The sequence below is a fragment of the Seriola aureovittata genome, chromosome 16 (genome assembly GCF_021018895.1).
Source record: "Seriola aureovittata isolate HTS-2021-v1 ecotype China chromosome 16, ASM2101889v1, whole genome shotgun sequence".
NCBI lineage: Eukaryota > Metazoa > Chordata > Actinopteri > Carangiformes > Carangidae > Seriola > Seriola aureovittata.
Window position 1 is genome coordinate 4,621,129 of NC_079379.1, and position 13,724 is coordinate 4,634,852.

The 13,724-nt window shown below is 40.7% G+C and overlaps 1 protein-coding gene across 2 annotated transcripts in view; it reads left to right on the top strand.

Moving 5' to 3' along the window:
- Window positions 1–13,724, top strand: part of grin2da (glutamate receptor, ionotropic, N-methyl D-aspartate 2D, a) — a 140,775-nt gene that overhangs the window by 712 nt on the left and 126,339 nt on the right. Inside the window, exons 2-4 of one of the 2 annotated variants that reach the window (XM_056399409.1) lie at window positions 586–661; window positions 1,798–1,935; window positions 8,024–8,290. In XM_056399409.1, the coding sequence (XP_056255384.1) occupies window positions 1,855–1,935; window positions 8,024–8,290 (348 nt within the window). In that variant the 5' untranslated portion in view covers window positions 586–661; window positions 1,798–1,854. The remainder of the gene's footprint in view (window positions 1–585; window positions 662–1,797; window positions 1,936–8,023; window positions 8,291–13,724) is intronic. The other variant, XM_056399408.1, reaches the window with a different exon arrangement.

Below are 13,724 nucleotides of genomic sequence, written 5' to 3' on the forward strand. Positions count from 1 at the left end.
GGTTAGCATTAACAGCTGTTTACTTGCCAGTTTACAAGATACGTTGTGAGTGTAGCGTCAAACTCTTCACTCCTTTACTCGCCAAAAGCTGTCTCCAGGAGTGGAAAGCAACCCTCTTGTTTTACTTCTATTCCTATTACTTCCATTCTTCTTCTACTGAAGTTAGCATGCTAACCAGCCAGCCCTTGCTAGGTCGGACTGTCTCGGCACTTTCCGATACAGAGTCATCTGTAATGTCCAGGCCATGACTAAGTAGTGCTGCTCAGACGGCCTACTATAAGCTATTGCCAAGACTGGTAAGTAAACAGCTGTAAATGCTAACTTGTGTAGCAATAGCAAGATGTAAAAACAACTCCTTTAACCTCAAGATGTTACAGAGAAACTGGCCTTCCTCAAAAGTGTCTAGTCGGGAAACACACACACTGACTCCGTCAGACCTTCAACATGTTGTCTACATAGTTTTCCTGTTTGTTCCTTTGTTCATTAAGTTGTGTTTTACAGAAACCACAAACTCTCTGTTCATTCATTCATGTTCATTGTGTGAGTTTGCTCCATTGAATCATTCATTGACTCATTCATTCGTAGTATGACACTTGTGATGGGAGCAGATCTGAGTTTGCAACCTCATCTCTGAGAGCCGCTTGTGATCATACTGACAGAGGTAATACAGCACACTACATGTTATACTCTGTTTATGTACTCATTCATCTATTCATTAATTCATCTGTAAAACTATACATTATGCATGTATTTGTCGAATCCATGTCTAAGCTGTCTATCTCTCGATTTATTTTCATGTCGGAACAGTGAAGGGGTCTTGTTATAAACATCTTAGATCAAATATGATATTAACTCTTTTAAGTAACATTTGCTATCTTATTTCCAGGTCCTGTCTGTAGCCCATTAGCATATCAAATGCTTCCCTGTGAGAATTGAGCTGTCAGCTGCACTTAGCTTCAATTTGCTTCCCTGAATCACTACAAGAAAACAAGCGTTCAGTCATCAAGCCGGCCTCATATCACCACAGCTCCTCGTCGTATCATTACATAAAGGAACGGCCAGAACGTCATACATTTATCCTGAGTTCATTAACGCTGTTGACAGGTCTTTCTTGAAAGGTAATCACGGGGGGGGGGGGGCGTGGTCACCAGAAAATTTGTGCAAAACACTGCTTCCTTTTGCAGCCGTAGTTCAGCATGTTTGCAGCAGCCACACCTGTTTGTAAGCCCAGCAGGAGCTTGAGGTCCCTCGCCCATAAGCCAGGAGCTTATCTGTTGTTTCTGTGGTGTGAAGCAGCTTAAGCTGTGCAGGTACAACACACACTCTCCTCCTGACAGGATGCCAGTCCACTGCAGGGACTTAATTCCGATTATATCTCTGTGAAAATTGATTGCCGAGCAGAGTAGCAAAGCAGTCCCATTTTTTTTTTTTTTTTTTTTTTTTTTTTTTTTTTAAAGCAGCGGTTCTCAAACTTTCTCCGGCGTGTCCCCCCCCCCCCAACCACCACCACCACCACCACCGCTACCTTCAGTTCATAAAGTCTGTACTAGAATATGAGCCGTTATCTTGCATACGGTGAACAGCACATGGACTTACTCATTGTTCCAATATATTTTGCTCACTTGTTCAGCCTTTAATTTATTCTCAGGGTTTGGTGCATAAGAATAAAAGAAACGACAGCTTTGATGCATGAACGTCTGATGAGGAGCTTATGAAATTGTGTCTCAATGAGGGCTGATGTAACGTCTTTTGTCTGATGTGCTTTGTTTCGTTGTGCAACCTTTGTTCTACTTCCAGGGTTTGGTGTTTGAGGAGGAGAGACCACCGCCGCCAAACCGCGCCCCTCTGGCTCCGATGCTGGAGTTTGTCTCGGCCCAGACGGGGGTTCCCGTGGTTGCTGTCGGGGGAGGAGCCAGCCTGGGTCGAGAGCCACAGGTGAAAAAACGGATTACTTAAAGTTGCATCATCAACCCGTTTAATTTCATTTACACTATAAGTGAAGGCTGTCTGTGACTTAGCAGAGGAAACCCAGACTGTAAGAAACGATGAGTAAATTGTCTGTAAAATCAACTCTTGACCTTTGCAGGTCTCTGCTGTCTGAGGTGGGAATTCTGGGGATTCAGATTAGAAATCAGTGGTTAATTTGAAGGGTTACAGTTTAGCAATGGCTAACGCTGCTAGCCATTATGTGTGCTGCAGTCTATCATTGGTTGACAACTGTTTCTTAAGGGGCTGTTTCTTTATGAAAATTACATAATTGACTCTGCAAGTTAGTTTTTAATTTACACTTAATGATTTGTTTGATTAATAAATAATTAAGCATTCATTTTCAAGCAAGAAATAGATCTAGGTCCTAAGTGGAATAGTACATTGCCTTCAAAATTACTCTGACTCTGGAGGCAGCACATGAAGCTGTAAATACAACATTAACATATTATCATAAATACATTACCATGTATTAGTTTTGATTACTTGCCTGTTTTTTAATATCTTTTTTTTTCTGCTTTATTTTATGGTGAATGTAGAGATAGACAGGAATATCATAATGACATCCATTTGTAGTCTTGTTTTCTGGCCACCTGATGAATGAAAGTCCAGTATTAACGCTCCTATTTGCTCTATTTTGGTCTCCATCGACTCTTGAGGGTAGTATTTGGCTTTTCAGCTGCTAAACGCTCCACTAACTGGTTGCTAACTTTACTCTGTCTGCTGTTTGGTGCTGCCTGCTACGGTGATGAGAGCAGTGAGACATGAAGCAGAAAGTTGCGGTCCATAAAACCAAGAGAAACAGCTCAAAAGAGATGTTGCTCTTCAAAATAGAAATGTGACTTTCAACTCTGGATGTGACCAATTTCCTCCTGCCTGCGAGTAATGCAGATGTAACAGTCGCTGTCTCTCATAGTTCTGATACCAGAAAATGGAGCTGAGTGAATTTCTTCCAGACTGAAGTCGCTTGTAGGAACCAGTAATTTTCTAAATTCTAAGCATTTCAGGAAACATGCTGCTTTGACCTCATCATGAAGCAGTAATGAAGAAGAGGGAAGTCAAATTTTGTCAGAATTGCTCCAGTTCTGTCAGGGCTCCTAAAGTCATCAGCATCAGAATTGGTTTTCTTCACCGAGTAAAGAGAACATGCTGGTATATGATGCTTTTAGCGCGCGCTGAGAGCATCCAGAGTACTACGGATGATACAACCAAGATGAGCTGTATTAGTAATTGCAATAAACATATTTTTTTAAATGTTTTTTTCAATGGTAGTGTTTATGTTGTGATCATTTTTGTTTGTTGGCTGGACCAGGACCGGAGTGTCTGTGGCAAAATTCACTATCTAATTGATCAAGCCCGTGTGTGTCACCTCGTTTCAAACGATGACTGCTTGCTCTTTGTGACCGACTAAATTAATGGGTGTCATCTCTCCAAGTGGGTAATTTGTGTGTGACAAAAGGTAATGTTTTGCTGACGGACATTAGTGATAAGACGGTCAAGCTAACAAAGCAGTTTAGCCTGACAGGTGTGATATTTAATAAGTTGGCCAATTTGTTTTAAGTGGATCCCCTCGACAGTTTGATGTGGTTATTGTAATTTTACACAACTGTAACTTCAGCTACGGTCACAGGCGATGTTAACACACTCAGCTCGGCACTGAGCTGTCAGCGCCAGAACATATCATAATCAAAAGCAGCTGTGTTTGTGGTGGGAGGTGAGGTGGCTTTGAAGTCGGATGAGGTGCAGAATTACTTTTGCTCTCGTTAGACTCAGTGAAGTCTCTTTGGTACATTTCTACAACTCTCTGTGCTGCTGCCTCTATCCTAAAATAAAAATGCTAATGATAAGAAGATTTCAATTGAGGGAAACTGGTATTTTCATTGGTTGTTTTAAACCTCAAACAGGCTAGCACCAGTATGCTAATTGCTAACATGAGTAGCATAAAGAACACTGGCATTATGTTTTTAGTTGTCCGTAAGAATTTCTTCAAATCTGGCACGAACAATCACTTAGGCTCTCGGATGAACTGATTCAGTTTTGATGGTCAGTGGTCAAAAGGTCAAAAGTCAAGGTCACTGTGACCTCAATAAACAGTTTTGTTCTTCTGAACGAAATATCTTGGGAACCCCTCGAGGGAATCCCTTCCAATTTGTCAAGAATGTCCATGTGAACGTGAAGGATGGACTGATTACATTGTGGTGGTCAAAGTTCAAAGGTCAAGGTAACTGTGATGTCACAAAACACGTTTTTGGCCTCTTGATATCTCCAGACTGCCTTTTAGGGAATTTCTTCAGATTTGTCACAAATATTAATTTGGATGTTCAAGGATGAACTGATTTGAATTATGTGGACAAAGGTCAAAGGTCAAGGTCATGGTGACCTCACATTTTTGGTCATTACCTACAAATTCATACGCTATTATGACACAATTTAACACAAGTGTCTAATGTTAATTTCCATATTTCCTGCAACTTGGCTGGATGGTGGAAGTAAACAATTGCAAGGTGGTAATTCTAGTTTTCATTCAGTTATGTTCTTGGAAGGTTACTGCCCCTAACTGGCTCCTGTTAAAAGCTACATGTTAGCTTGAATTTTAAAAAGACAGCTGGACTAACTAGTAGCTAATTTAGCATAAATAGACTCCTAGCAGAGTACTAGGGTTTAGTCTGTCTCCTGCCTTTTCCTCTGAGATTGACTTAATTTGTTACTTAGTTAGAAAAGCTACGGTTCTTTGACCTTGCCCATGGGGGGATTTTTGCCTCCAGAGTAATCTCTGCTTTTGAGAAATATTTGTATAACTAAACTCTAATCAGGTCTTAATTGCCTTTGGGAAACTGAGTGATGCATGTTTTCCTGATACACACCAAGAATCAATCAACCCTGTGCCAACAGTGCTTCTAAAACTGTGACTTGGGACACAACATCAGTCATTCATTCTTTCTGGTGAGTGCTCACTTGACACGAGTGCTGTTTTTAAAAAGAAAAAAAAAAAAAAAGTATTTTAGCTCCAGCTTCCAGAGGGACGCTAAAAGTTTGTTTTATCTTTCATGCTACGCCACAACCACAAGGAACCCTCCCAGCATGCTCCACTCTCAGCTGAGTTACAGATAAGCTTACATCATAACTCTGATGCAGGTTTTGAAATTTGACCTAGTTCGGTGCAGCATAACCTGAGGTGAGCCCCATCGACACGGGAAGGCGGCGTGATATTCCCTGAAGTTCCCTCTTTGATCATCTACATATACACACAGATACAGAGTCTTGATGATTAATTTAAATACTCGCTCTTTGTTTTCTGCTAGGAAAGAGATAAATAATTAATTGTCAACAACACTGCTTAAAACTTTGGACAGTGTCAAAAAAGCAAACGCACAGGCATATTCTCACTGTATGTCAGTGTTACAGCTCACACTCATTCCAGCGCTCAACCTACACGGGTTTCTCCGTCCCGATTCTTTATTCTAGTTACAATAGAGGAAAAAATGAAGTCCTCTTTCAGCCAGCAAGTGACTCATCTATCCAGATTAAATGTGACCGGAGCAGCAGGGAGAAAGTATATCATTGTTTCTTTCATTGACACTGAAATCCTCATTCACATGCCAAGGACTTTTTTGACGGAGAGACTGTTTTTTTTTTTTTTTTTTCCTCTGAAAGAAAAGAGCTGACGTGGATGAGAACAGCACTACTGTATGGACACAATTGCACTTTTACATAACTGGGAGACTTAACAGTATGAGTTCACCCGTCCATGATCTTTAAATTACAATGCATGAAAAGCAGTGTGCAATTAATACGTGAATACCAAGTGCTCAGAGCCAGTGCAGGAAAATCATGTATGTAAGATGAAGACGGAAAGATAATTCATTCTTAATATTTCCAAATAAGAAAATGTCATGTTTGTTGCAGCCCTGTTATCCTGTTATTGAGGTGCTGGTCACTGTGAAAAGCAGATGTGTGGTTACAACCTGAAAGCTGAGGATCATGTGACTGAAAAAGGAGGTAGGCTACTTCTCTGTAGCCTTACAAGCTTGTCTGCCTGTTTTTTAGAGGTCAATGATGAAATAGCTCATAGCATGAATGTCCTGCTGCAATTTTGATTTAGTCACATTGTGATTCAAACATGTTATGAAAGAAATTGAAGAACTGTAGCAAGCAGCTACCCTTCAAAATGTGCTATTATATCCGTTGTGAATAGTCATGTGAACTTCTAGTTCATCAGATTTTGAAATCTACATTATCCCGTCATTATAAACTACATTTTCATTACTGTATTATTGCAGAGCTTTTTCTCAAGTTCACCCAGTTAAAGACTTCCACTAGCTCTATTCGGAGTGTCTGGCTGGAGAAATTTCAATCCATTTTATAAAGAGACTCAACTCAGTACAAGTAAAAAAAACTGTAGTAAAACATATAATTTTCAGTGATGTGTCCACTGAGGCATTGTTATTTATTCAAATAAAAACATTGTTAAACACACAGTCACTCTGTCTACTAGATACATTTCTAATAATAACTCACAGGGCCATCAGCTGGTCAGTCGTCAACCGTAAACATGCCAACAGACTAGCCTGCTGGTGGTAGTGCAAACTCAGCTATTCTGAAGTCTTTCACATAGTGTCACACAGCTGTAAAAATTGCTGTGGTTGGGGTTAGGGGTTAGGTTATGATATGGTTAGGTGTAGCAGAGATGACTGGTTGGGTTAGGGCAAGGTTGCAGTCAGGTTAAAGAGCTGGGAGGGACGGCTGGTTTGGGTGAGGGCTCAGATTTTAGAGCGATTTCAAGGTGATTCACCTTGTACAAAGTACTTTAAACCTGTGAGCAGATGTTTGTTAATGATCTTTGTTAGCTGGTGTGTTACGACCCGGCGTAGGGGAAACCCTTGCGCAACATGAATGCTGAGAGACTCCCCTCTTCCCAGCTCCCAAGAACCACCAGCCACAAGGAATTACAGCCCATTAGGGTTTTTATTCAAGATTTCTTTATCTTCAGGGTGGGCAAACAGCAAAATAACAAACAGAAGTAAATGAGACTAAGGAACCTAAACTTACCTACTCAAACAAAAGAGGAACAAAAAAAACAAGCCACTAACCTAACTCCTAATCAAACAAAAACAAGAGAAAATTGGGTTAAACAAAATTGCTACCCACCCCTACGGCACCTGGGCTGACATTTCACATAAACAACTATATACAATATCAGAACATGTTGGCTGGCAGGCTGGTTGGAAGTGGGAAGAGATGAGGCCCCCCCCCCCCTGCAGAAGCTGGAAGAAGCCGGCCTTAAAACTGCAAGCCTGGAGGCTGGCACCAATCAGCTCCCTGGAACAACACAGTTAATCATTCAATCAGCCCCCCCCACACACACACGCACACGCACGCACATACACACACAAGCAGGAACCCTAGAGAAAAAAGAGAGACTGAATGACTCTCAGACTCTGACTGTTTATTTAATTCAGTTCATGCGGCAACTCAAACAGTAAATGGTAAAACAAACATTTTATATATTATACAACTTCATGTTGAAGTACAGGTTAATGAGATAAGTTAGTTTCCTGGTCTTGGGACTGTGAAATTGCTTTAGTTTTGTTCATATTTTGCATCTGATGATCAGTACAGACCGAGTTAAGGTGAGAGTCCACACCCTATTGTTTAACGGTTGTGTGTCTAACTGTTGTGCTGGAGTTGGGACTTTCAGTCCCATCATGCAAGAAATTTAGGATTTTTTACAACCTTAAAGGATAACTATGTGTTATTAGCACTTGGGTTTTATTTTTGTTGCCCTGACTACTGATTGTATCGGTTATGGTAACACTGAATCCACTAAAGCAATTGCTGAAATCTCGAAATGTAACATAGATGCAACGAGGCAACAAACATGAGTCAGAGATGGTAACAGTGATTTGTTATCAGCATTACTTGTGGTTCATCTTTGTTGATATTTTATAAACTGTAACATATATTTAGAGGCAACATCTACCTACCTGAATATCCAAATGTCCTCATGGCTTCACACTCTCTGCGTCCTTCTTTTCAGGAGAGCGGCTCCATCTACCTCCAGTTCACCTGCTCCACTTCGCTCCAGCTCGAGGTCATCTTCGAGGTGCTCGAAGAGTACGACTGGACCGCCTTCTCCGTGGTGACCACCCGTCACCACGGCTACGAGGACTTCCTGGCCATGGTGGAGGGTATGACGGACGGTTCGTTCATCGGCTGGGAGAAGAAAAGCGTGGTGATTCTCAACGTGACAGACGACCCCGGTGGGGCGCGAACCAAACGGCTGCTCAAAGACAATGAAGCACAGGTGAGTCAGGAAAATACACATTACCTGCCATTTCTGACTGAGCACCAGAGTCATGGGGCAAAAATACTTTCTCATATATCAAGTCTAATAATTGCAATTTTCTCAAAACTGCAATATTCAATCTTTAACCTGTGAAATCAGTGTTTCTATATAACACCTGTCGCTCATCCTTATGAGCTGTCTATCTTGAAATGACTTGTATGAAGCCTGGGGCTCAGGTAGCCGACATCTGTAACTGCTCCACAAGCCTTGAAGAAACAGACGGTGAATGCAGCCAGTCTCTCGTTTTAAAAAAAAAAAAGGTCATTGTGACCTCCTGCTATCAGCTGCTGGCTTTAACTTGAAAGTCTAACATCTTTAAAAGTCCACTTTAGTTCGTCCAGAGGGTTTTATTATGTGCTCAAAAGATTATGACTGACACAACAAAATGTTGGACCACATGAATTGTCCACATGAAAAGCTTTTATTCAGGCCAGTGAGAGGACGTTAATGAAATACAAGAAGAGGTTGAATTAAACAAAACATTATCATCTGTTGTGTTTTTTTTTTTTTTTTTTTAAAAAGCAGCAAAACCCTTCAAATGAAAATCAGTAATTGGAACTTGTTTTGCAAAAGAAAGTAAAATCACACTGGAAGAATGACTACTAGAAGTCCTTGAACTAAATGTCATCAAATAAATGTCACAACAAAAGTTATCATATTTCTTTCAGTCAAAAATCTGTTTATTTTCACATTTAAAGTTAATAGTTTTTATTAGAGACTTGAACAAAAATAAATATATTTGGAGATGCACTCGAATGCTCCTTCAGCCTCTAAACCTCTGTGTTATCAGGGGTGCTGATGAATTAGGTTCATCTTATTGAGCATCTAAACTGACCAAGCTTGATATTAGCAAGTAAGTTTTTGTGTTGTACTGTTCAGTGAGTTGGTTTGGTAGTAGAGCTGCAATAATAAGTCGATTAAACGATTAGTTAATTGAATGGTTTACGTCAATTTTCAAGAAAAAATGCCAAAAATCTGCTGGTTTCAGCTTCTCAAATGTACAAATTTGTTGCTTTTGCTTTTTCTTACGTTGTAATAAATTAAATATCTGTGGCTTTAGACTGTTGTTTGGACAAAACAAGACATTTGATATTATCAGTTATTCTTATTATCAATTGTGATTCACATTTGTGTTCTGTAGACAGAACAATGAATTGATTAATTGCAAAAAGAATGAATAACAGTTGCAGTTACCTCGTCAAGGTCTGACAGTGCATGCACTTTATACAAATATATCAGTCCACATTAAACTGATGTTCTGATGTACAGATCTGTGTCGAGATCATGAAACAAAATAAATATTAAATATGAGTTTCTCCCTGACAGAGTTCGCCTCTGTTTGCTGTAGCAAGAAAACAAAGCCAGAGGCTTACACTTAAAACCTTATTTAGGGGAGGTTGACTGAGGACACACTATTCATTTACACCAACTTCCCGGGGGACCACTTACACACACACCATCACACACACACCTGCGGGAGCTTTGTAGTACAACATCAGCGTTATCGTTTGTATCTCTGCACCGAGCTCCTCTCCTGAAACATTGAGCTTGTGGTATTTTCTGAGGGACAGAGTCACAATTTGAGGGCTCATATATACAGATATACTGTACATGAACACTGTATATGTGTATATATGAAAGTCTGAGACCATTTCCCCATTCAATTGAACTCCCATGAAGTGGTCACAGACTTTCGGACCCCACTGTACATGTATATGTTCTTTTCTGGCACATCCAAGCCTCCGGTTATAAACTCAGCTTTTCTGAGAGGTGCTTACATGTCAGCAATAGTTTTCAAAAACTGACCAATTACAGAAGGGGAGCAAAGAGTTGAAAGGTTATTGACATTGTTGTTTCCAATGGCAACAAACTGACGAAAAATACAGAAATGACCATGGATAGACGGAAAGAATACATCCAGGTCAGTGTGTAGACTTTGAATATTCATCTGTGTCCCTGGTGTAGCATAGTGCTCAAGCTACACGTTATAAAGCTCTGGGATCTTGGTTAGCAGAATTAAAGTAAAATTGAGTTCAGAAATCAGACTGTACAGTGATCTGTTGCCGGGAAACTTTTTCCAACCTTTGACAACATAAAAGGTTAGAAATGAAAATACTCTTTTTTTTTTTTTTTTTTTTTTTTTTCTGCAACATTGCTGTAGAGAAACAACATAGTGCAGAGGAAATGGACAGTAAAACCAAAAATGGACGTCATCTGAGGTGACCTTAGCCACGGTCTAACACATTTGATAGGGAGGAAGGAGATTCTGGGCGCCACGGGATCTTTTCCACTTCCTTCTTCTCCCCAACCCTCGTCTTTGTACGCGAGCAATATCTCCTCCGTCTCTCTGTTTCACACCGTAGCATTCATTCCTTTCTCTCATCATTTTGTCGTTTGCAGCATAAATGACCTTTGTCAAAATGAAGTCCATGGAAGGGAGAGAGAGAGAGAAAGAGAGAGAGAGAAAGAGAGAGGGGGGGCTGGACCAAAAGTAAAAGGGCTACAGTGAACATGATGTAATGTAATGAAAGTGATATGAAATGTTGAATAGTGAAGGTGTGAATCTTGTCTCTGCGGGGCTTTAGATGTGGAGATGTGCATGTGTAGATGAAGTTTTTTTTTTTTTTTTTTTGACAAGTTTGTGCAAGTGCATTTTTAAAATCCAGACAAGTTTCAAGAAGCATGTTGCTTATTAATAGTTCTGATGGTAATTATGTGAATGAGGAAAGTTTTATCACCAATGGCAATATTAATTATGGAAAAATACTGTGAAATTAAATTGATTGTTGGGGTTATTTGAGGTTGTCTATAGTCAGTGTATTATTTGCAGTACATTCAGATCAGTGCGTTGCCAGTTTGGAGAAGCTGCTGCTGTGAAAGGAGTCTTTTAGCCACTTCAAAAGAATGCCCACAGAAAATAAACTGATATAAATGCATGCTTTTATTTTGAATATTTTCACCGTAGAACTACGCACAAGCACTGTGTTACGCTGCAGATCAGCTGTTTGAGTCAGACAGAGCTGTGCTTGTGCGTAGGAATACGGCTGAGAAGATGTAGTTCCAAAGGAAAGGGCTGTTTCATGGCAAGATAAAGTGGTGAAAATATTCAAAATATAGTGTACATTTCAACTGACATTAGTTTTTTTCTGGGGGAACTTCTTTAAGTGGCTAGAGTAAGTATTTTTGCTGACCCTGTCCTCAGCAGCTCATCCCTTCATCGCTTCTGTGTCAGAGCTCCTGCTGCTTCTATAAACTGGCAGCGCACTGATCTGAATACTGACTATAGATAAGTACCTCACACAACCCCAACTCAAATAACCTGAACTATCATTTTAGTGTCAAATTGACAGTGTTGTGTGTGAGTCCTTGACCTCCATTCAGACTCTCTCTGTAATAGACGTTCTCTATAATACAAAGAACACGTACTGTGGTACTTCAAACTACCTTAATATGCTGGTGCTAAAATTCATTTCTCAGCTGAGGTCTAGACACCGCAGTGGATGCTGAAGTATTATTAAATGCCCCCGACTTAAATATCCACTTCCAGACCAACAATAGTAAACAATGGTCTGGGATTCACAGGGCAAGTTTTTTTGGAAAGTCTTAGAGGATGTATTATTTTTTTTATTCACTGAGATGTTGCCCGCTGGGTCTCCAGGGTCAATATTATCCATCTAAATGTGGTATTTTCTACAGCAGTGTATTAGCACATGTCCTTGGCAAAAAAAATAGCTTATTGCTTCTTTATTTGCCTTCCCGCCTTAAAGGCCAGTGTGTTTTGGAAGTAGCCTCTGTGTAAGTGTGTGGATACATCTCATTTGCCTTACGTTCTGTCTCCTCACCCCTTGATTCTTGGGCGACCCGGCAATCGATCCGGTCTGTCACTGTATAACAAAGTACGTTCTAATGCTCCTCGATCTGCTTTTGGAAGAGCGGAGATCAATGAGCGAGGAAGCTTGAGTGAGGAAATACCAGAGCAGCCTATATGCAGAAGCCTGTTATCGGATCCACACACACACACACACACACACACACACACACACACACACACACACACACAGCTTTACTGTAAGTCCGTAAGCGAGAGGACACACCGGCATCGGGCTGCTTTTGAGGCTGCATCGCCGAAACACAGCAGTTTACACCTGTGCGACAGTTAAATATTATTCCGTTTTTTCTGAATGAAACTATTGATATCATTACATAATTTGGCTGCTAAATTATTTCTGCACATTGAGAAAATCTGATTATTAAAATAAAAATAAAATACACCAGTGTTCACTGATCTGTATGGTACCTTACATTACCCATGCAAATACAGCTCCAAAACAAGCAACCAATAAAAGGACGACATGTCGTCCTAATTTGCATATCAGTTGGCAAAGTTCACGCACTACGCCGGTGAGTAAGCTGTGTACACGGTGTACTGCATGTGAGTGTACTGACTGAACTATCCGATTTGAGCATGCTCTGTTTGGGTCCTGCTGAACTCAGTCAAACCATAGAGTAGCTTTAACCATTGGTTTTTCTTCAGGTTTTCTACCAGTGAACTTTGCTGTGAATTGTCCTCCATTGTTCTGCAGTGTATGATACTGGCTGGTCGTTATTGTGTAGAGTTCACACCTTGAAACTGGCCTGTTCTGAAATGCTGCTAACAGGGTTAGACTCCAATTTCTGCACAATCCTCCCACGATGCTCTGCGCTTTGGAAAGCCTAAGGGCACTGTTTCACAATGCACCTATAGTAGCAGCATTACAGGGCAGGTTTATTACTGAATGGTATTTGTGGACTGGATACAGTACACACTCTTGATGTTGGAATCATCGATTGAATTTGGTTCAGTCTCGTCTTTGCTGTGATGCGAGTATGAATTCAGTCAGAGAAGTGAGTCTGAGTCAGTTGACTTTTTCTGTCTGCTCTCTCTATCGCTCCATCTCTCTCTCCCTCCCTCTCTCCCTCTCTCGTCGTACATTAACACATCTCACAAACTGACGGTATCTGGATGCAAACAGCCTGTATTTCATTAACATCTGAAATTAGAATTAGCCTCCAGTGCCCCCGAAGAATTCCGCTGCCCCTCGCCGAACACAAGTCTGCCCCGCCGCCCTGACAACCCTCTATTGCGGCTAATACAAAATAATTTATCTCATGTCTCTTCTATGCCCAAATCTCTGAGGCACTGGGGAGGCTGTAGTGCTGCATGGGCCATTTATTTTACTTCAAAGCTCGCCTTCGCCAATTAACATACCGCAGGCATCAGCTGATGATCCGCATCTTGGTGTTGTGACTGGTAAGCAAGGGAGCCGGTGTGTACACGTCTGAATTGCTTAAGTTTATCGTTACAGGAGAACAAATGCATGATAAATGAAGGAGTGCAGCAACACAAACTAAT